This window comes from Trachinotus anak, unplaced genomic scaffold (genome assembly GCF_046630095.1).
Source record: "Trachinotus anak isolate AG129_WGS33_773 ecotype Australia unplaced genomic scaffold, CSIRO_AGI_Tana_v1 ptg000028l, whole genome shotgun sequence".
In the NCBI taxonomy this organism is placed as follows: Eukaryota; Metazoa; Chordata; class Actinopteri; order Carangiformes; family Carangidae; genus Trachinotus; species Trachinotus anak.
Genome location: NW_027273879.1, coordinates 23,332,471 through 23,355,858, shown reverse-complemented (window position 1 = coordinate 23,355,858; position 23,388 = coordinate 23,332,471). Strand labels below are relative to the sequence as shown.

General features: G+C 42.8%; 1 protein-coding gene across 4 annotated transcripts in view; it reads right to left on the bottom strand.

The window, feature by feature from the left end:
• Positions 1–3,070: 3,070 nt before the first annotated feature.
• Positions 3,071–23,388, bottom strand: part of LOC139611851 (rab9 effector protein with kelch motifs) — a 30,320-nt gene continuing 10,002 nt past the window's right edge. For all 4 annotated transcript variants that reach the window (XM_071466795.1, XM_071466798.1, XM_071466796.1 and 1 more), the window contains 9 exons: positions 12,138–12,219; positions 11,947–12,032; positions 11,770–11,857; positions 11,516–11,564; positions 11,298–11,388; positions 9,918–10,018; positions 9,576–9,660; positions 3,562–3,666; positions 3,071–3,328 (listed from right to left, as the gene is read on the bottom strand). In XM_071466795.1, the coding sequence (XP_071322896.1) occupies positions 3,224–3,328; positions 3,562–3,666; positions 9,576–9,660; positions 9,918–10,018; positions 11,298–11,388; positions 11,516–11,564; positions 11,770–11,857; positions 11,947–12,032; positions 12,138–12,219 (792 nt within the window). In that variant the 3' untranslated portion in view covers positions 3,071–3,223. The remainder of the gene's footprint in view (positions 3,329–3,561; positions 3,667–9,575; positions 9,661–9,917; positions 10,019–11,297; positions 11,389–11,515; positions 11,565–11,769; positions 11,858–11,946; positions 12,033–12,137; positions 12,220–23,388) is intronic.

Below are 23,388 nucleotides of genomic sequence, written 5' to 3'. Positions count from 1 at the left end.
AAGGAACATTTAAAAACTGGAATATTTTTGAAAATGAGTTTGCTCTGTTGTCTTCCCAAGAGCCAGATGAGAAAATGGATATCAATTTTATCTCTGTGCATCCAGTGCATAGATCTAGGATATGTTTAGCCTTGGTTAGCACAAAGACTTGAAGCAGAGGGAAACCTTTTTGTATATGGTACATTTTAAAGTGAAAATAGTCCCACCAAATGTTGTAATGTATGTACTGAGCAAGGATAGACATAGAAATGTAAAAACAAGATGTGGTTTTAGCAGTTTCACCACCTGTAAATATGAATGACCTTTCTGCAGCTAATAAGAAAAAGAAGAACAAGAAGAAGAAAAGGAAGAAAAATAAATTATTATTAAATAATATTCATTAAAGAAGTTAACATGAAGTCAAACCAGACTCTAAAGAAAGACGTGTTTTATTTGACTTTATCGCTCCACTTCCGGTCATATTGCCGTGAGCGTGACGCGCTTCACTTTTTCTCCCCGCCCCTGCCTGTCTCTGCCAAATAGTGCAACTGAAAGGAAATAAAAGGACACAGGCTGGCGCATTACGCTGTTTTTCCTTGCTTAATAGTGATCCATCCTGGTGTTGAATGCGACAGTGGAGGAGACAGAGAGACAGACAGATGAACATCCAAAACAGAAACACACACACATAGTGAGAGAAGCATATAGGACAATCAGACAGATGTAGCATTTCAGCCAGTTAATTAAATAATAAAATGAGTTATGATGAAGGCAGTGTCTTGACAGTTATTAAAGCATTTTCATATTTTATTCCCTCTGTTAAAGCTGTGATGCTACTCTGTCAGTTACTTATTGGACTTCATATTCTGTTGGATTGGTCAAATAACACTATGAGATAGTTTTGTCTATACTTTTGTTCAATGTAAATGTATGTAATGTAATGTATTGCTGTTAGCATAATCATGCAGTGGTGTGTTTTATAACCTTGTACAAACAGAAAACAAATGGGGGTTTTTTTGGCAACAATGTTGCAAACAAGGTTAATTCTGGAAAATTTCACATGAATAGTGGCTTGTGCAGTGAATGCTGCACTTTGAAACAGAAAAATGTGATTTTCTGAAAGGTTATGTCACATGACAGTGACCAGTGGTGGAACCACTTTTCACAGTGGAGACCGGCATCACCATTTGGGTGGCACAGTGGAGAAGCACATGCATTCACCAAAGAAAAACAAGGAGATCTTATCTTGTAATTATTCCATATATCATTTTGAGAAGATCTCATACTCAAGACCAACCAAATATTGTCAGGTGGGGTATTAGTACTCTACAGAACATGACTAGGTCAAAACCTAGTATGAAGCTGGATCGCGTATGATCAGTGAATAGTTGAAAACTTGTGGAACCACTGTATTCTTCTACTATTTCTGCCTATTATTAGCTGGTTTCAGCCCTTTATCTGTTTGCCTGTCCTCCTCTCTGTGCTCACATATACAGTATTTTAAAGCTGCTCTCACTTACATGTCTTTTCTGTTTCTGTTTTAGAACAAGTTTGAAATAGTGACTTTTGAAAGACTCAGAGAGAGATGTGCCTCTTGCCTGCAGGTCTGTACTGGTGACTCTTCTATAGGAGCTAAGATCTGTGCAAAAAGTGGCTAGATTTGTTGCTAGGTGCTTTTTTGAAAAAATAAAATAAAAAAATCTCAAAATCTAGTGACAAATGCACTAAGTTGGCAACACTACTGGTGATAAATGCCCCCTCCCCTCCCTCCCCTGAATAGAAATTGTTTGTGTCAATTTATTTTTATTCAGTCAGTCACAGACATTTGGGTTTACAGGGCCCCACTGTTGTGATCCAGAAGCTGTACTCTAAAGTTTGTGCCGTCACACATCAGAATTTTTGTATCTAATATCTAAATATTTAGGGTCACAGTTTTTGCTCAACAGCAATCAAAATGTGTGACCTGTTGGAATACTATATTATTATTTTCAATTAATATTTTTTCCAAAAGGCCTGCTGATTAAAATAGTGTGATAATGAGATATAGTTTAATAAAAAACCAAAAATGAAAAAAACCCCAAAACATTATAGTGACATACAGTGAACATACAGCTGAAATACCTAATCACAGAATCTGATGTGTCAAAGAATACGGTGATAGCACTGCATTTTATAATATATGTTTTTACTTTGATGAATACAATGAGCTTCTGTAATACAGAAATCTGTGTCTTGATCAGCTGTTTTCTGCATTCACTCACTGACATGTATACCATTAGGAATCAAATAGTATATTCTTTTTATATAATTTTCCATATATAAACAATTTCTGATACCAGTATCAATCAGTGGACATTAGATAATATGAGCATATTGTCAAATTAAGCTAAAGAGTCTTGTAGAAAGAAATAACACTGACCAATTTCCCTGTTTGTTTAAAAGATACAAATTAAGAGGTCGATGCAGAAAAGCAGCAGCAAATTTTAACAAACACAAAAATACAGCATGTTGATGTTGCACTTAAATCTGTGTGACCGCTTAGGGGCAGCACTGACATATTTCACCTTCTAAGTTAAAATGGCAAACAGCTGCCGATTTACGGATATCGCAGACGCAGAGCAACAGTTTCGTTCATCTTGAGATATATTTGTGTCCAGCTGAAGAATTAAAGTCCAGTATAGAGAGCCAAAGTGAAACCAAAACGCCCAGGTTCTGTTTCAGAAGTAAAAAACAAGGGTTAGTAACTACATTATATGTCCAACCTTGGAACAGAACCTTTCTCAACAGTGAGTGGTGTCGCTGGTATATTTATGATTTTTCTGCCTTTAACGAATTCCATTTCTCATTAGCCTTAGACATTTGCAAACTAACCAGGTAGTCACTAACTGTCTCTGTCTACTTTTTGGTGCTGAGCAGGTAGTGTACGGAGGGAAAAACAGCTGCCTGTTGCATCTGAAAATCATGCGATGAGCTGAAGAGAGAAAGACATTTACCTTTAACCTGAATTATTTTTTTCAATATATTTTATTCAATATATTTTTAACAAAGGTTTAGATGAAAGTTTAACACATAAAGAGATATCTCTCAAGAACACTTTCAAATATAATTGTCACTTATTTATATGTAACCAATTCTTTAAACCTTGGTTTCCTGTCCTACACATCACAGTCACCTGGATTCTATCTATCTATCTATCTATCTATCTATCTATCTATCTATCTATCTATCTATCTATCTATCTATCTCACATTCCTTTGAATTGCTGCATGATGGACAGAAGATGTTCACTGCGCTTCTGGATGCTGCTCTGCTCCTCCTTCAGCCTCTCCTGCTCCTGCAACACCTCCTCCTGAGGAGACACACAAACAATATATATGAAAGCAGTGGGATCTCTCTTTAAGGACGCTTTGGGCAGTGAACACCTACGTATGACTGAGGGTTACAGCTTGACTTCAGGGTTAGGGGTAGGTTTAGGTTTAGGTCAGGGTTAGGGCAAACCTTAGGGTTAGTCATTTATTTGTGATGGTTTAGGTTAGGGGAATGGACAAGGGTGTGTTTGTGTGTGTTGTTGTGTTGGCTGACTCTGAGTCTGCAGAGCTCCCTCCTCTCACGATCATTCTCCTCAGCTCTGGCTTGGAGCCATGCCTTGTTCTGAGAGCGGTGTCTGTCCAGCATCTCCTGCAGCTCCTGACACAGACACACACACAAAAAAATCTCAATACTACAAACAACACAACAATGAAGATGATTTGGTTGAAAGATTCTTTCACAGATTGAAATTCTCAAATCTGCTTGTTCTGTCTTCACATTATCAAGCCACTTGTGCACATCATAAAAGCAATGTCTCATTCAATTTTAAACAACTTGCAAATGTTTTAGCACATTCATTCAAATGATTATGTACAACTGCCTGCTGTTTCCTACATCAACTACATCATCAGCTCATGTCGTGCTGATCAAAATGTATTATACTGATTCTCTGCTGAATAGTCTCGCTCCCTGAAATATCTAGGCATTAGTTCATCATGAGTCATTACATGCAAAATGGTTGAACCAGTTCTCATAATCTGTCAAACATATCATAGACAGGGCACAGTGTTACAATTTCTGACAGTGCTAGAACAATAAGGAAATGACCAGAATCATCAGTCTGGAAGAAAAAGAGGAGTGAGGCTATGTTGTGGAAAGGTGGGGGGACAAAACAGAGGAAGAGGTAAAAGAGGCCAAGGATGTACACACATTCAGGATCAAATAAGGGCCACAATTGTGGACCATGTTCTCAATCATGGCCTTACAGTGGCCGAGGCCGGTGGAGCAGTTCAGTCAAATGTTGGGAGAACAACTGTGTCATGATATATACACTCACCAGCCACTTTATTAGGTACACCTTGCTGGTACCAGGTTGGACCCCTTTTGCCTTCAGAACTGCCTTAATTCTTCGGGGCATAGATTCAACAAGGTGCTGGAAACATTCCTCAGAGATTTTGGTCCATGTTGACATGACAGCATCACACAGTTGCTGCAGATCTGTCAGCTGCACATCCATGATGTGAATCTCTCGTTCCAACACATCCCAAAGGTTCTCTGTTGGACTGAGATCTGGTGGCTGTAGAGGCCATTTGAGTACAGTGAACTCATGTCATGTTCAAGAAACCAGTTTGAGATGATCTGAGCTTTGTGACATGGTGCGCTATCCTGCTGGAAGCAGCATCAGAAGATGGTTCACTGTGGTCATAAAGGGATGGACATGGTCAGCAACAATACTCAGGTAGGCTGTGGCGTTTAAACGATGCTCAGTTGGTACTAAGGGGCCCACCACCAGCCTGAACAGTTGATACAAGGCAGGATGGATCCATGCATTCATGTTGTTGACCTCTGACCCTTTCATCTGAATGTTGGAGACCAAGACTCATCAGACCAGGCAACGTTTTTCCAGTCTTCTATTGTCCAGTTTTGTTGAGCCTGTGTGAACTGTAGCCTCAGTTTCCTGTTCTTAGCTGACAGGAGTGGTACCTGGTGTGGTCTTCTGCTGCTGTAGCTCATCTGCTTCATGGTTCGACATGTTGTGTGTTCAGAGATGCTCCTCTGCAGACCATGGTTGTAAGCAGTGGTTATTGGAGTTACTGTTGCCTTCCTATCAGCTTGAAGCAGTCTGGCCATTCTCCTCTGACCTCTGGCATAAACAAGGCATTTTCTCCTAGAGAACTGCTGCTCACTGGTGTTGGGATCTCAAGCCATGAGCTCTGAGAAGAACAATGGAGAGCCTACATGTCCCTCAAAAAGCCTGAGTGTCGAACCATGCATCCTGAAGGGAACAAAAGGGAGGCCTACATGCCTCTCCAGAAGCCTGAGTCTCAAACCATGCCTCATGGAAAGAACAAAGGAGAGGACTACATTTCCCTCCAGGCTACGGAGCCAAAACCACCCCCACAATTCACACCTATGTGTAAATTGGAGTTTGAAAGAAAACTCAGCAACGGCATTGGCCGAGGCCAGGCAGTCTCAGCAGGGATCCCCGGTGACGTCACTCAGGTAATAAAAGCAGCGCTGTGACCCTCCTCCTGCGCTTAATTCCTGTGCACCAGTTACAGTAGAGAGCTACTCCAGCTCTCTCCGCGACTTGGCTGCTGAAAGGGAGCAATCTGCAAACATTTGACCTTTTTCCACAACTTCTTAAAGCCCAGGTCACAGGCTTCAACTCGCGGGCCGAGCGCACAGACTGCTTTGTTTGTTTCCTTTTCCTTTTCCTTTCTTTCGGATCCGACATAGATCTCTGTGCAATCAGCTGATTTCACATCCTATGAGGATGAGCGCCGACTTTGTTAAGGACAAAACAAAGTTCACCGTCCCTCATCTGTGATCTTCCCGTTGCCGCCGAGGAACTCATCACTGTCATCGCCAGGAGAGCGAGACATGACCCGCCGAGCTCCCAGCCAAGGACCGAGCTGTGGAGACCCAGAGCGGACTTTCTTTTCCTAACTCCGAAGGACTGGAGCAACTCATAGTAAGAGGCTGATGTCTGGGCAGAGACACAATTAGTGTAGCGTGTTTGATTTATTGACTTATAAGTGCATCCTATGCTGTTGTTTGTTCAGTGATTAATATTATTCGCTGTGCTTATGGTGTCTTGCTTGTCTTGCTGCTCTGGTTCTGCATCTTTCTCTTTCCTCTCTTCACCTTTATTCTCCCTCTTTTCTCCCAATCACGCACCTCATATACACCTCTCTCAGGTGTATTCAGGCTGCCCTAGGGTGTGGTCGCGTCATACACGTAAAGCTCAAGGCCCCTCCCTTTGTTCTCGTTGTTCACGCCATTCACACTCTGCGGCCAGCCGCCATCTTGGCTCTAGCGAGTACCTCACGCTGCCGCCATCTTGGTTCCTACTGACACGTCACTCACGTGACTTCGTCACCATCCTCTCTCTCTCTCTCTCTCTCTCTCTCTCTCTCTCACTCACACACACACACACACACACACCCACACACACACACCCACACACACATGGTTGTACATATGTGTTTTGCCTGTAATCATCTAGTTAGTAACCAATGTTTGTTTTAGTTATAGTTGAATTATAATCGGTTTAATATTAAGTAATGTTATTCTGAATAATCATTACTCTTATTAATAAATCCTGTTATAATTTAACTCGTCGTCGTCTGTGATTATTGTGACTATATTTGTGATAGCAGCTGGATTCACAACAGTCAGTGCTCGAATTTATCCTTCAACCAACCTTCTGAGACTGTATTCTGAGCCATCAATTTGGTCATTGGTCCCTGGTGACAGGGTGGTGCCCCAAGGTTACTACTTGTAGTAAACATTTATATATATATTGGTGATTATTACTGATAATCATTAATATTATAAGCCAATAACCAAATTGCCCCTACCTGTGCCCCAACACTGGATATTTCCTCTTTTTCAGACCATCCTCTGTAAACACTAGAGATGGTTGTGCAGGAAAATCCCAGTAGATCAGCAGTTTGTGAAATACTCAGACCAGCCCGTCTGGCACCAACAACCATGCTACGTTCAAAGTCACTTAAATCACCTTTCTTCCTCATTCTGATGCTGGGTTTGAACTTCAGCAGGTTGTCTTGACCATGTCTACATGACACTGAGCTACTGCCATGTGATTGGCACTTTTTTACTGTCTTGTTTGTAAGCATACATTGTACATAAATATTTACTTTTGAGAGCTAAACCAAGTGTTTTAAGCAAGTCACTGGCTGTTGCAGGTAATCCATTGGGTGGAATTGCTTTGAGAAATGCACTTACTTTTGGCAAAACTGTTGTATTTTTTTTGCAAAGTATTTGTGTGTTTTTGTCATTTTGAGGTCTTTATTTTGACATTGGAGAAAAAAGTGCACACGAAGGATGACCTCTGTGCTTTATGGCGTACCAGACATGGAGTTAAACATCCCAAACAGGATGCAGAGCTGGGGCTAACCTAAAGGCTAAGCTAAAGGCTACGAGATGGAGATACAAGCCTTTTCTACAATTGTTCCTTATGGGAAATGTTAACTCCCTGACTAATAAGTGTGATGAACTGGAGGCACTTGTGATGAACCAACAAGCATATCGTTAATGTAGTCTCCAGTGTTTCACTGAGTTAAATGACAGCACTCCCGACCATTGTTTTGAAGTTCCTGGCTGATCATACCGACAGAAGACCTGCTGTCAGTATATTGAACTGTAGGCTGTCGGTTATAGACCTTAATATGTACTTAGGGAGTTCTCTCAGACCATTGCCATTATTGTTTATATTCAACCATGGTCGCGTGTGATGTCATTCATGAGACTGTTGGGAGAGTACAGACCCAGCACCTCAGAGTCTAAGGGGCTGTTTTAAGTGCACAGATTGGAATGTACTGTTGGAGTCATGTCCTTGCTGTGATAACAGCAAGGATACTGATTTTGATAGAATGGTTGACTGCACCATGGATTACATTAAATTCTGTGTGGACAATGTAATACCAATAAGAACTGTATGCTGCTTCCCTAACAACAAACCCTGGATCACCAGTAACATCAAGGAGGCCTTCAGGGCTGGAGACAGAGAGAAGTGCAGGAGTGTGCAACATGAGCTGAAGAGGAGATTAAAGCAGGTGAAGGGGGACTACAAAAGGAATTTAGAGGCTTCGTCCTGGACAGGCAGCCAGCCCGGATGGTGTGTGCCCAAGGACTGTGCAGCTCAGCTGGCTGAGACTCTCCAGAAGATCTTAAACCTAAGTCTGCAAACGGAGAGTCCCAGTCCTGTGGAAAACGTCATGTCTTGTTCTGATACTTAAAGGACGCCCGGCCAAGATAAATGACCAGTGACCCTCATGTCACACATCATGAAGACCCTGGAGCAGCTGTTTCTCCACCTTCTGAGGCCACAGGTTGAACCTGCACTAGAGCCTCTACAGTTTGCTTACAAGGAACATATTGGAGTGAATCATCTGTCCTCTACATGCTCCATCGGGCCCATTCTTACTTGGATGAGCCAGATGGTTATGTGAGGATGTTCTTTGATTTTGCATTTAACACCATTCGCCCCGCATTCTCAAAGACAAGTTGGAAGGGATGAGTGTGGATCCCTCCTTCACGTCCTGGATTGTGGATTACCTCACAAGACGACCACAGTATGTCAGGCTGGTAACTGTGTCTCAGAGACAGTGGGGAGCAGGACTGGGGTTCCACAGGGGACAGTTCTGGCTCTGTTCCTGTTCATCCTGTATATGTGCAACTCTGAATCTTGGCACATATAAATACCTGGATGACAGGGATCAGGGATCAGGGATCTTATGATGGCCTTCAGTGAATGAACCAACAAGCTTCTGAACCTCCAAGACCAAGGAGATGGTCACTGACTTTTGCAGGTCTAAACCCACACTTCAGCCAGTCAATGTTTGAGGGAAGGACACTGAGATGGTGCACACTTATAAATACCTAGGTGTGCACTTGGACAGTAAGCTGGATTGGTCCCTGAACACAGATACCATCTACAGGAAGCGACAGAGCCGGATCTTTTTCCTCAGAAAGCTCAGGTCCTTTGACATTTGCAGAGAAATGCTGCACATGTTTTATCAGTCAGTGGTGGGGATGCTCTTTTTTATGCTGTGGTCTGCTGTGGCAGCAGCATGTCACATAAGAACACAAAGAGACTGGACAAGCTGGTTAGAAAGGCTGGGTCTTTGCTTGGAAGGAGCCTGGACTCACTGAACACTTGTGGAAAGATGCATGCACTGTAAGATGCAGCCATCTTGGACAATACCAACCATCCTCTCCACAACATCCTTCAGGCCAGAGAAGCAGCTACAGCATCTCATCTCTCTGCTGCAGGACTGAGAGGTTCAGGAAATCCTTTGTTCCCACTACCATAAGACTATTTAACAACTCAGACAAAGGCAGTGGATCATGACACAGTCTCAAATGTTAACTAAATACATGAATAAGCTACTGAATAATTTGAATTTCCCTATTGGGGAATTATATTTTATCTTTATTTATCTTTATCTTTACTTACTGTGCCAAAACGACTCAGATAGATAGAATGGATTCAGTTAGATACATAAAGTCAATCAGTTGAGATTAGAGCAGTAATGGACCTGTTGCTGCTGTTGTCTGTGGGCCTCATGAACTTCTTTCTCTCTTTGCAGAGAAGCAGCAGCTTTAGACAACTCTGACTTCTCTCTGGAAAAAAAGGTGGAGAAACATTTAGCTGTAAAATCAACACACCTTTGATAGTTATATTGATATTCAAAGAGTTGAAATCAATCAATCAACCAATCAACCAATCAATCAATCAGTCAAATTATCTTTTCAGATATGATCCACAATTGTGACCAATATACAAACGCTGGGACATGTGTGAGAAACAATCTTAACACATGCATTAACATGTGGTCTGATATATAGATGTGAAACAAACTAAGTAAAGGAAAACGAACCGATCCAGTTTCTGGAACTCCTGGTCCAGCAGAGTGAAGGCTGTCTGGATCATTTTCATGGCCTGATCTCGAACTGCACTGAAGTCTCTGTGGACAAACACCTGCAGAAGGAAACAAGCACAAATATCACCTGTTATTATTGTTAGTGTGAGCCATAGAATGGATGTAAGTGTGAGCAGAGAGCAGCTGCTACGAGTATATCAGCTTGTGCTGCCACTGCTGTTCCCAATACTACTACTTCCAATACTATGTGGGAAACATTCTAATTCCTGTGTCACTTATCTTTTTTGTTTTAATCACTTATGAGTGTTTGTGTTATGTTTACTTACTTTATCAGAAATATAAATGATCATGTGTAACCATTTATTTAATATCATAATAGAACTAGGTCAAGACATGATGGTGTATGCAGTCAGGTGGTGCTTTTCATTTCTTGAATGTGCTTCAGGATACAATAAAACATAGAAGTAATTGGTCCTGGGATGTAACTGATATTCAACTTTTTCCTTTTTTTTTTTAACTTTGAAAAAGATTGTTGTGCTTTTCTAAAAGATATTTTTTGGGCGTTTTTGCAGTTATTGGATAGGACAGTAGAGAGTGACAGGAAAGGGCCAGAGAGAGGGGGAATAACAGGAAAGAGTCAGGCCAGTTGGGAGTCAAATCAGCAGCTCAGCTGCTAAGAGCATCAGCTCATGTGGTACGCACCCTAACCACTCGGCTATCAGGTCGCCCCAGACTGCTTTCGTTTTAATTGAGTCTACCCATCATGTGGTAGAGGATCTCAACTTATCAGGTGAATAATTCTCTCCCACAACAACTGCTACTCCACTGCTGCTACAGCTCCTGCCAGGAGAGACAGGGTGGCTGAAACCAGCCCAGAGCACCTGCAGAACAAACACCTGAGACTCCTCTCAGATAAACTATATTTATGATATTAGTTAACTAAACTTACTAATTGTGTGATATTACTAACCGCTCCCTCCACTTCAAGCTACAACCCACACTATTTGGTTACGTGATGAGATTAGACTAGGTGGCTAGCAGCAAGCCGTAGCTTAGATAGAATCAGACATTAACTATTAACAGTGGAGGCAGAGTTTTGCCTTGCTGCCACCCAGTCAACAAAAAAGAACAATGATGTTGCTGAGTGACAGACACAGCAGAAGCAGTTTGATGTCTGAAAGCACCTTTACTATCACTGCTGCTGCTACATCGACTACTGCTATTGCTTTACTGCTAAATTTTACTTTGGGGCGCTAGAAGTTTGCCACAGGCTGGCCCTTATCTTTCTGCTAATACCACTCTCAGTACTGTGATCATTAGTTTATTAGTTAGGTAGACATAAGGCTCTCTTCATGTGTGTGTTTGTGTTGTCATCACCTGCACATTAGCTGCTGTACTTGTGGACTGGCTGAAAGGAGCAGACTCACTCAGCTCATAGCGGACGTTGGGGACCTTTGTGGGGGTGAAGCTGTCACAGTCAAAACCAGAATGAAACCAAAGTGTTAAAACTGAGAGTCAAACAGAGCATGACACAAGACTGAAACTGCAGACGCACACACCAACACAAAGATCAGATCAGAAATGCAGGTGCTGACCTGTGGCTGACTCCCTGGAGACCAAACTCTGACAGAATCTCCTTCATCACTGGAGAGAAAAAGTTGTATTTTTTCAAAATTTCCCACAACTACCTCTGTCAGCTCCTCTACTGGTAAGACTAAGAATACTTAATTCATCCATGTGTTATTTTTTCTTTCAAACACTTTCATGTAGTCAGTGTATTCAACACTGCATCCTCTGGACCACAGTGTTAATGTTATTCTAAGATAAAATAAATGAATGAATAATACACCTGGTTGTCTCTCTGAGGGGTTGATCAGTTTCATCACCTTCAGGTCATTAAACTCCTGCTCTTCATTCTTTCCTCCAAATACGTACAGCTGTCAACCCAACAAACACACACAAAAAACTATATTTTATATGATAAGATATGGAAATAATAAAAATATCTATTTTAATACAATGTTACATGGCTGTGGAGGATGAAGGCTGTGTGTCCATGTCGACGTGCCGGAGGAATCCCAACATACAGTGGAACCTTCCACTTCATCTTAGCTGGAGAGACACATTGTGAAGTCATTGAAAAAAACTACTCAATCCTCTGAGTTTCGCTTGATACTATAGATACTATTTATCAGTTAATCTGAGTGTTTCACTCACCAATACTCAGTTTATGGATTTCATTAGATGATGTCACTGTGCCGTCCTCATTTCTGCTTCTGCCACCAAACCAGTAGATGTCCTTCATGGGATTGAATAAAGGGGGAATGAGGAACTTTGAGTATAATGAAACAAGGCTAGGTCAAAACTTAGTATGTGGCCCAGATCGCCTATGGTCAAATCCTGATTTTATAACTGACAAAAATCTGACAAAATCACCAAACACATCAATTAAAGACAAAGAACTGTGTGCTGTGATTTCAGATTTCACTTATAAAATGATCACTCAGTGAGAAAGTTAGAAGAGACAGACTATCTTTCTTTTCTTTTTTTTTTTAACTTTTTTTATTGGAAGTAATTTCATGAGGTACAACAGAGCAATATAACTATATACTTCCATCCTTCCATTTTTCCCCATCTTTTTTATCCCTCCCTCATTCCCATCCCATCCCTAGCACACACAACAAACACATAAACAAGAAAAACAACCAAATATACATTAAAAAATAAAGAAAGAAAGAAAATAAAGAAAAAAAAGGGGGAGAATTAATAATTAAAATAAAATAAATGGGGGGAGGGGGGGCTCAGTCATCACAGTAATGCAGAGATGTCAAAGACTCAATATGATTTAAGAGAGGTCTCAAAGTCTTTTCAAATGAATTTAAGGAGCCATTAAGGGAAAATCTAAGCTTTTCAAGACTCATGAACAGTAATACTTCTTCAACCCACCTACTATGAGATGGAGGTTGAGGGTGTTTCCATTTAAGGAGTATGAGGCATCTGGCTAACAGGGTGGTAAAGGCAAGGACAGTCTGTATAACTCTAGATGTAAAAGGCTGTAGGGGGGCCCCAAACAAAGCCAAGAGAGGTTCAGGAGAGATAGTAGTGTTATATGCTGTGCTAAGAGTTTTAAAGATTTACTCTCTGAGCTCGCTTGAACAGTTTCGTCATCTAAACCATCGACTTGTCTTCTTGACCCCGTTCCAACAAGGCTGCTCAAAGAAGTTTTTCCTTTAATCGACAACTCTATATTAAGTCTGATTAACTTATCTTTATTAACTGGTTATGTACCGCAGGCTTTTAAAGTTGCAGTAATTAAACCTCTACTTAAAAAGCCTACTCTTGATCCGGATGTTTTAGCCAATTATAGACCTATATCCAACCTCCCCTTTATTTCCAAAATCCTTGAGAAGGTTGTTGCAAACCAATTATGTGATTATCTGCACAGAAATGGTTTGTTTGAAGATTTTCAGTCAGGTTTTAGAGTCCATCATAGCACAGAAACAGCTCTGGCTAAGGTTACCAATGATCTCCTCATAGCCTCAGACAATGGACTTGTCTCTATACTTGTCCTACTAGATCTTAGTGCCGCATTTGACACCATTGATCATAAGATTTTATTACAGAGACTAGAACATATGGTCGGCATCAAAGGAACCGCACTAAGCTGGTTTAAGTCATATTTGTCAGATAGACTGCAATTTGTTCATGTTAATAATGACTCCTCTATCATCACAAAAGTCAGTCATGGAGTTCCACAAGGTTCGGTGCTAGGACCAATACTTTTCACTCTATATATGCTTCCTCTAGGAAACATTATTAGGAGGCACCAGATAAATTTCCATTGTTACGCAGATGACACCCAGCTGTACTTATCCATGAAGCCAGGTGAGACTAACCAGGTAGCCAAGCTTCAGGTGTGTCTTAAGGACATAAAAACCTGGATGACCAGTAATTTCTTACTCTTAAATTCAGACAAAACTGAAGTTATTGTACTTGGCCCAAAACACCTCAGAGATACACTATGTGATAATATACTGACTCTGGATGACATCACCTTGGCCTCCAGTGCTACAGTCAGAAACCTTGGTGTCATTTTTGACCAGGACTTGTCCTTTACTTCAGAATCAGAATCAGAATCAGAATCAGTTTTATTGCCAAGTATGTTTTCACATACAAGGAATTTTTTCTGGTGATTGGTGCAATTGATCAGCAACAGTGGGGCTCTCTAGCCTTGTTGATGAGGCTGATAGCAGATGGGAAGAAGCTATTTTTGTGGCGAGAGGTTTTGGTCCTGAAGGACCGCAGCCTCCTGCCAGAGGGGAGTGTCACAAAGAGTTTGTGTCCAGGGTGGGAGGAGTCAGCTACAATCTTCCCTGCACGCCTCAGAGTCCTTGAGGCGTACAGGTCCTGGAGGGACGGAAGATTGCAGCCAATCACCTTCTCAGCAGAGTGGATGATACGCTGCAGTCTGTTATTGTCCCTCTCCGTGGCAGCAGCGTACCAGATGGTGATGGAGGAGGTGAGGATGGACTCAATGATGGAGGTGTAGAAGTTCACCATCATAGTCCTTGGCAGGTTGAACTTCTTCAACTGCCTCAGGAAATACATCCTCTGCTGAGCTTTTTTGATGAGGGAGCTGATGTTTAGCTCCCATTTGAGATCCTGTGTGATGGTGGTTCCCAAGAAGCGAAAATGCTCCACGGTAGCCACGGGGGAGTCACACAGGGAGATGGGGGTGGGTGGGGCTGGGCTCTTCCTGAAGTCCACTATCATTTCCACTGTCTTCAGAGCGTTTAGCTCTAGGTTGTTCTGCCTGCACCAGGTCACCAGACGCTCAGTCTCCCACCTGTAGGCAGACTCATCGCCATCAGAGATGAGTCCAATGAGAGTGGTGTCGTCTGCAAACTTCAGGAGCTTGACAGACTGATGGCTGGAGGTGCAGGTGTTGGTGTACAGGGAGAAGAGCAGAGGAGAAAGAACGCAGCCTTGCGGGGATCCAGTGCTGATGGTCTGGGAGTCAGACACGTGCTTTCCTAGCTTCACGTGCTGCCTCCTGTCAGACAGGAAGTCGGTGATCCACCTGCAGGTGGAGTCAGGCACGCTCAGCTGGGAGAGCTTGTCCTGCAGCAGAGCCGGGATGATGGTGTTGAAGGCAGAGCTGAAGTCCACAAACAGGATCCTGGCATAGGTCCCTGAGGAGTCCAGGTGCTGGAGGATGAAGTGGAGAGCCATGTTGACGGCGTCATCTACAGACCTGTTGGCTCTGTAGGCGAACTGCAGGGGGTCCAGGAGTGGGTCAGTGATGGATTTGAGATGGGACAGGACAAGGCGCTCAAATGATTTCATGACCACAGAGGTCAGGGCAATGGGTCTGTAGTCATTTAGACCTGTGGGCCTTGGTTTTTTGGGGACAGGGATGACGGTGGAGGATTTGAAGCAGGCTGGCACGTGGCAGGTCTCCAGTGAGGTGTTGAAGATGTCCGTGAACACCGGAGACAGCTGATCAGCACAGTGCTTCAGGGATGATGGAGAGACAGAGTCAGGACCGGCTGCTTTGCGGGGGTTCTGCTTCTTAAAAAGCCTGTTGACATCTCTCTCCAGGATAGAGAGAGACGTTCCTTTGGTAGGGGAGGAGGGGGGTTCTGATGTGGCTCTGATGTGGAGGTTAGTGTCAGGCTTGTCCCACTGTCTTTCAAAGCGGCAGTAGAACTCATTCAGATCGTTGGCCAGACGGAAGTCGTTAATGGAGTGGGGGGGTTTCGGTTTGTAGTTTGTGATCTTTCTGAGCCCTTTCCAGACAGAAGCAGAGTCATTGGCTGAGAACTGGAGCTGAAGTTTCTCAGAGTACAGTTGTTTAGCTTCTCTCACCGCCTTGCTAAACCTGTACTTGGACTCTTTAAACCTGTCCCTGTCCCCACTCCTGAAAGCTTCCTCCTTTTGCCTCCTGAGCTGACTGAGCTTAGCTGTGAACCAGGGTTTGTCATTGTTATAACTCACCCTGGTGCATGATGGGATACAGCAGTCCTCACAGAAGCTGATGTATGACGTCACAGCCTCTGTGAACTCATCCAGACTGTTGGAAGCAATCCTGAACACCTCCCAGTCAGTGCAGTCCAAACATGCCCGCAGATCCTCTATGGCTTCACTGCTCCACTGCTTCGATGTCCTCACAACAGGTTTACACAGTTTTAGTTTCTGCCTGTATGTGGGAATCAGGTGGACCATGACATGGTCAGAGTGGCCCAGTGCAGCCCGGGGGACGGCGTGATAAGCACCACTGATTGTGGTGTAACAGTGGTCCAGAGTGTTCCCCTCTCTGGTCGGGCAGTTAACAAACTATCTGTATTTGGGCAGTTCATGGCTGAGGTTCCCTTTGTTAAAGTCACCAAGGACAATAACTAAGGAGTCCGGGTTGGTCTGCTCCACACACAGTATCTGATCGGCGAGCGCCCGCTGTGCCTCCTGCACGTTGGCCTGTGGTGGGATGTAAACACCGACCAGGATGATTGAGGTGAACTCACGGGGGGAGTAGAAGGGCCTGCAGTTTATGATGAAAGTCTCCAGGTCAGGAGAACAGTGCTGCAGGATCACTGTCACGTCTCTGCACCAGCCACTGTTTGCATAAAAACAGATTCCTCCACCTTTGGTTTTGCCGGACAGCTCTGTGTCGCGATCCGCTCTGAAGAGCTGGAAGCCGGCCAGCTCCAGCGCAGAGTCCGGATCGATCCACACAGCCACGTCTCCGTGAAGCACAGGACGGAAGATGAAGAAAAGTCTCTGTTCTTCTGCACCAGCAGCTGAAGTTCATCCAGCTTGTTGGGCAGTGAACGCACCTTGGAGAGAAAGATACCTGGGAGAGGTGTGTGGAGTCCGCGCCGGCGGAGACGCGCAGGCGCACCGGCACGTTTTCCTCTCCTCCGGCGTTTCACTGCGAGAGCAACGGTCAGTGCACCTCTGACCAAAATGTCCAATAATCCCACAGATGAGTCGAGAAAAGTAGGAAAAAAATCCTCTGGAGTTGTTTCTCTGATATTAATGAGCTCTTCTCTGGTGAAAGAGCTCCGGAAACCAAAGCAGAAAACTGAATTTATAAAGAAAATAAGGCAAAAAAATGCGCACCAACACACCGAGGCAGCCATCCGCGGTGCCATGGCAACAGAATACTTCACATATAAAGCAAGTCTCTAGGACAGCCTTCTTCCATCTGCGCAATATTGCTAAAATCAGAGCCATTCTGTGTCTAAAGGATGCTGAAAAACTAGTTCATGCGTTTGCTACCTCAAGACTGGACTACTGTAACTCTTTATTGTCAGGATGTCCCAAAAATGCAGTAAAAAGCCTCCAATTGATCCAAAATGCGGCAGCACGAGTACTGACAGGAACTAGGAAACGAGATCACATCTCTCCTGTGTTAGCTTCTCTGCATTGGCTCCCTGTAAAATCCAGGATAGAATTTAAAATCCTCCTCCTCACCTACAAAGCCATCAATGGTCAGGCACCATCGTACCTTGGAGAGCTTATAGTTCCCTATTTTCCCAATAGGACACTTCGCTCTCTAAATGCAGGTCAACTTGTGGTTCCCAGAGTTAGTAAGAGTAGAATGGGGGGCAGAGCCTTCAGCTATCAGGCTCCTCTCCTGTGGAACCAGCTCCCAGTGTGGGTTCGGGAGGCAGACCCCCTCTCCACCTTTAAGATCAGGCTTAAAACTGTCCTGTTTAGTAAAGCTTATAGTTAGGGCTGGCTCGAGTATGTCCTGACCCATCCCTTAGTTATGCTGCTATAGCGCTAGACTGCTGGGGGATTCCCATGATGCACTGGGCACTCTCTCTCTATTTCTGTCTCTCTCCCTCTCTCTCTCTCAATGACTTCATGCCATTAACTTTGTATTTTTTTCTCTCCCGTAGTTTGTGCTTCTCCTCTCTCTCCCTCTCTCTGTCCTCATTCTGCAGGTATCTCTGCCTCTGGAGCAGCAGGATCCAGATCCACCACTACTCATCATTACTATTAACCACTGTTACCTGTCATTATTATTGATAACACCATTACCTACACAGCTGTTCCTGGTCTCTCTCTCTCTCTCTCTCTCTTTTCTCTCCTCTCTCCTCCCCCCACCCCCTCTTTTTATCTTCTCCTAAACCCAACCGGTCGAAGCAGACAGCCGCCCACCCTGAGCCCGGTTCTGTTGCAGGTTTCTTCCTGTTAAAAGGGAGTTTTTCCTCCCCCCTGTCGCCAAGCGCTTGCTCTTTGTGGGAACTGTTGGGTTTTTCTCTGTAACAAAGTGAGGTCTTGACCTTACCCTGTAAAGTGCCTTGAGATAATGTGTATTATGATTTGGCGCTATACAAATAAAATTGAATTGAATTGAATTGAAAGATTTCAGACCAGAATGTGGCAAGCCTGGGACAGGACCAGAACATATGCAAATGGTCAGCTGGGGATTGTTTGCACTGACTCGCAGGAGTCAGTTACATTGGGATAAATTCGAGATAGCCTCAAATTAGTGTAGTGAACTTTGTGCACTACTTTACATTGTAGGAGGCCGTGCCTCGCACAAATTGAAGAGGAATGAACCAACCGTAACACTTGTTCCCAGTAATCATCAGGTAGTGTGACTCCAAGCTCTTGCTCCCAAGAATCCTTGGGGCCTGATGCTGGGCTATCAAGAGAAGAGTTGATAAGACTGTAAATGCTAGAAATGAGCCGCTTTTTATTCAGGATCAAGAGCCAGTAGTGAGTCAATCAGTGTTTCTGGGGGACGACTGGGGAATTTGGGGTTCTGATTCTGAATAAAATGCCTTGTCTGAAAAAAACAAAATAGATGGGAATTAGGCAAGTCAAATTTTTTGGAGAGCTCTGAAAAGGACATAAAAGTCCCTTGGTTGTAAAGGTCCTTAAATTTGGTAATCCCTTTGTTGAACCATGTCCGAAAGGTCAAATCAGTGCAAGAGTGCGGAAATAGGTGATTATTAGCAATAGGGGAGAGGTCTGAGCCCCTCTGAAGGCCTAGGTTCTTCCTAATTTGAATCCAGATTCTAACTGAGTTAGTTACCACTGGGTTGGAGGTAAAGTTGGAGGCAGTTAGAGGGAGCTGGGAGCAAACCAGGGAATGAAGAGAGAACTTGGAAGATGCAAGTTCCATATCCACTCACCCGCGCTGGTCATCTGCTGTGTTATTAATCCAGTATAAAAGTTTATGAATATTACAGGACCAGTAATCATGTAGGAAATTGGGCAAAGCTAAGCCACCAAATCCTTTGGGAGCTGTAGCACTGATCTTCTGATACGTAGATTTTTATTGCCCCAAAGGAAAGAACTTATTAGTTGATCAGTGATCTAAAAAAGGACTTTTTAATAAGGACAGGGATATGTGAAAAAAAATATAAAAACTTGGGTAAAACAACCATCTTAACCAAATTAACTCGACCCACAAGGGATAGTGGAAGACCAGACCATCTGACAAAATCTAGTTTACATTTCTCAACTAAAGGAATGAAATTTTTTGAGAAAAGTTGACTCATTGAATTAGTAATATGCACCCCCAAATATTTAAATCCACCTGCAGCATATTTGAAAGGGAATAAGGACGGAGGTATATTTTTGGCTGCAGAATTGATGGGAAGAACTTCACTCTTGTGGAGGTTAAGTTTATAACCTGAATAGGACCCAAATTTGTCAAAAATATCTAGAACCACAGGGAGAGAGGCAGCTGGATTAGACATGTATAAGAGGAGGTCATCAGCATACAACGAGAATTTGTGAACTTTCCCATCTCTGATGATGCCCTCAAACCCACCCTCCTGGCGTAGTCAGATGGCTAGAGGCCCAATAGCTAAGGCAAATAGGAGGGGGGAAAGAGGGCAGCCCTGTCTGGTTCCTCTATAAAGGGGAAATGAAACAGACTGGAGTCCGTTTGTGTGGACAGAGGCAACTGGGCTGGCATAAAGCAATTTAATCCAAGATATAAATTCCGGATTGAAACCAAATTTCTGCAAAACAAAAAAAAGGAAGCTCCACTCCACCCTATCGAAGGCCTTCTCTGCGTTCAGTGAAATAACCACCTGAACCAGAAGAACCAATGATATTTAAGAGCTTCCTTGTGTTATGAAAAGAGTGCCTTCCAAGAATGAAACCCGTTTGATCAGTTGATATTATACTTGACAGGACCCGCTGTAGGTGTTGGGCTAAGATCTTTGACAGGATCTTTAAGTCAACATTCAAGAGGGAAATGGGCCTATAACTACCACACAAAAGAGGGTCCTTATCACTCTTAAGCAGAAGAGAAATAGGGTGGGAGGCAGTCGGCCCTCAGCAAAGGACTCATTATACATTCTCTGGAGGGCAGGTGCAATGGCGGCAGAGAATAACTTAAAAAACTCAACAGTGAACCCATCAGGGCCTGGAGTTTTACCATTCTGAAGTGACATAATTGCCTCCTGAACCTCCCTGATAGAGACCGGACTCCCCAGCTCCCCACCCAAATCTTCAAAAAGAAGGGAAGAATAAAGAAAATTGTGAATCAGACCGTCCAATCTCTATATTAAACGTAGATTACAAGTTGTTTACATCTATTATCTCTAAAAGAATTGAACATCTCCTGCCTGACTTAATTAATGAGGATCAGACAGGGTTTATAAAAGGATGTCAAATTCAAGACAACATCAGACTTTACACATTATAGAACAGATCAATAAAAAACATCTAAGAGCAGTTCTGGCCAGTTTAGACGCGGAAAAGGCTTTTGATGGGGTCTGTTGGAATTAACATAGCAAATGAGGACCATGTAATAGGACTCTTTGCGGATGACATTACCATCTATCTCCAGAATCCTAACTTAACACTGCCTAAACTAGTATGCTAGTAAACTGAGTATGCTCAAAAGTCAGGATATAAATTGAACATAGCCAAAACACAAATACTCTCTTTTAATTACACTCCAAGTAAAGACATTAGGCTGAAATATAAAGTGAAGTGGGATGCAAAATCCATAAAATACTTGGGAGTGTTGATTAGTCAGGAACTCAGGATCAAATATATGAAATAAACTACAAAATAATAAATGATAAGATACAGGAGGATATTAAAAAATGGTCCACACTGGGGTTAGACTTTACTTCTAGGATTGAGGCAGTGAAAATGAACGTGCTGCCAACGTTGTTGTACCTCTTTTTGACTTTACCTGTCAGAATCCCAGATTCACAGTTTTCAATGTGGGACAAACAGTTATCTATATGGGCTGGAGCAAGACCAAGGGTAAGATTTAAAACACTCCAAATTGACAAAGACCATGGAGGTCTTGCAGTCCCAAATCTAAGGGAATACTATTATGCTGCCCAGAGGAGATACTTCGTCTACTGGTGCTCTCCGGAGTACCAAGCTAAGTGGAAGCACATTGAATTGAACATGGTTAATCCTCAACTTCAAACCAGGTTAGGTGGGAAAGAACATACGGACTATAAGGGAAAAAATTTAATCTTGGAGAATGCATTAAACAATTGGTATGAGATAGTTAAAAAATATAAATTAGAAGGAGATAGTAAACTTCTAATTTGGCCTTCTCAAACTTCTCAATTTAGTCCTGGAGAAACTGACATCACATTTGCAAGGTGGAGAGATAAAGGGATTACAGCGATGTGTACACTCCTAGAGGGGAAAACTTTCAAATCTTTTGAAAAACTCAAAAGAGAATTTGATTTAGATAATGGTGACCTGTTCAGATACTTACAGCTAAGACATTTCTATGAGACAGAGATCAAAAGAGGAGTTTCTGCAGAAGGAAACGAAGTGATTGAAATATTTACTAATGCATATAAATGTACACCTGTAAAGATTGTCTCTAAGCTGTATAGAGATCTACAAAATCAAAATGGAAGAAACTCATTGTATGTGAAATTGAAATGGGAGTTAGAACTGAATATTAAACTGTCCGAGAGTGATTGGCATTCTATGTGCAGAACTCAGCAAACTTCCACCAGCTCTAAAAGGTGGAGGGAGTTTGGATGGAAGAATTTAATTCGCTTCTTCATCACACCACACATCAAAAATAAACAATTAGGTGAACAGCAGCAATGCTGGAGACAATGCGGACAGAGTGCCAATCACACAGATGTTTTCTGGACTTGTGTAAAATTGCAGGGGTTCTGGGACAGAGTGGTTCAGATTTTGGGAGATATTTTTTCCTACAAGATACCCAGAGACCCCCGGATAATGTACCTGGGTCTGGCCCCAGAAGGAACTATTAAAAAGAAGGACCTGTATCTTTTCAAAATACTGATCTTGGCATGTAAAAAGGCCATAACAAAAAACTGGCTGAAAATTGACCCTCCAAGCCCAGGACAGTGGCTGGGTATTGTTGAGGAGATTTACTCAATGGAACGACTGACTTATTACCTCAGAATGAAAACAGGGACCCTGGACCAACAGTGGCACAAATGGACTGTGTATATGAAAAAAGAAGGGTCTAATACTCAACAGACCTAATAGTCAGTGGAAAAAGCTGAAACAAGAGTGGTGTGCCCCACCTCCACTTATTATTTTATTTTATTCCTCTTTTCTATTTATTTTATTTTTATTTTTACCTCCCCATGTTGCCATTGCACCGTTGTGCAGTTGACATGGTTTTGTAAAAAAAAAAAAAAAAGCAAAATAAATAAAAAGTTTTTTAAAAAAAAGAGTAGACAGGCCGTCTGTAAGTTTGCTTCAATATTTTCCTCGAATAAAGAAACCATCCAAAAAAGGTGGATGGAGGAGATTAGAAAGAAATATCACATAAAACCATAATAATTAAATGCCTAAAAAGAAAAAGCAACGATAATTATGAGCACTTCAGAGGCACATCAGCCAGACTAAGGTCTCATTGAAACCCACTTAGCTTGTTTACCATCATAATCAGAACAAAAAAGATGGTGATAACATAACATATGGCATCTACACTGTACATTTGGAAGTAAAATACGAAAAGTCCACATTGCTCCTGCAGCATGATGACGGTAAACCATAAACTGTAAACACAGCTCCCGTGCCTACCCGTTTCCAAGGTTACCATGACTCTGGTTGAAGAAGACTGCAGGACAGCAAGTCCAAGGGCAGCACACAGTGGCGGGAGCACACAGTACCATCGAAACAAGTGGGGGTGAAGCCCACCAATGTGGGCGGTAGCCGGGAATATCCTGATTTGCTCTACTTTCTGTCCATCACCCGCTCCTTGTAAAATGCATCCGCTCAAAAGTGAACACTTCATCCTCATATGATACTTGCAGGCGAGCGGGAAACAGAAGCCTGAACTTCACGCCTTTCTGGTAGAGGGCCTGCTTGATTTTGTTGAAAGCGGCTCGTTTCTTCGCAGTGATGGCGCTGACGTCTGGGTACACCTGCAGCACTGTTTTGCGGTACTTAAGCTTGTGTTGTTTGGCCCAACAAAGCACTTTCTCCCTCTCCTGAAAATGATGAAAGCATATCACATAGGGCCTGG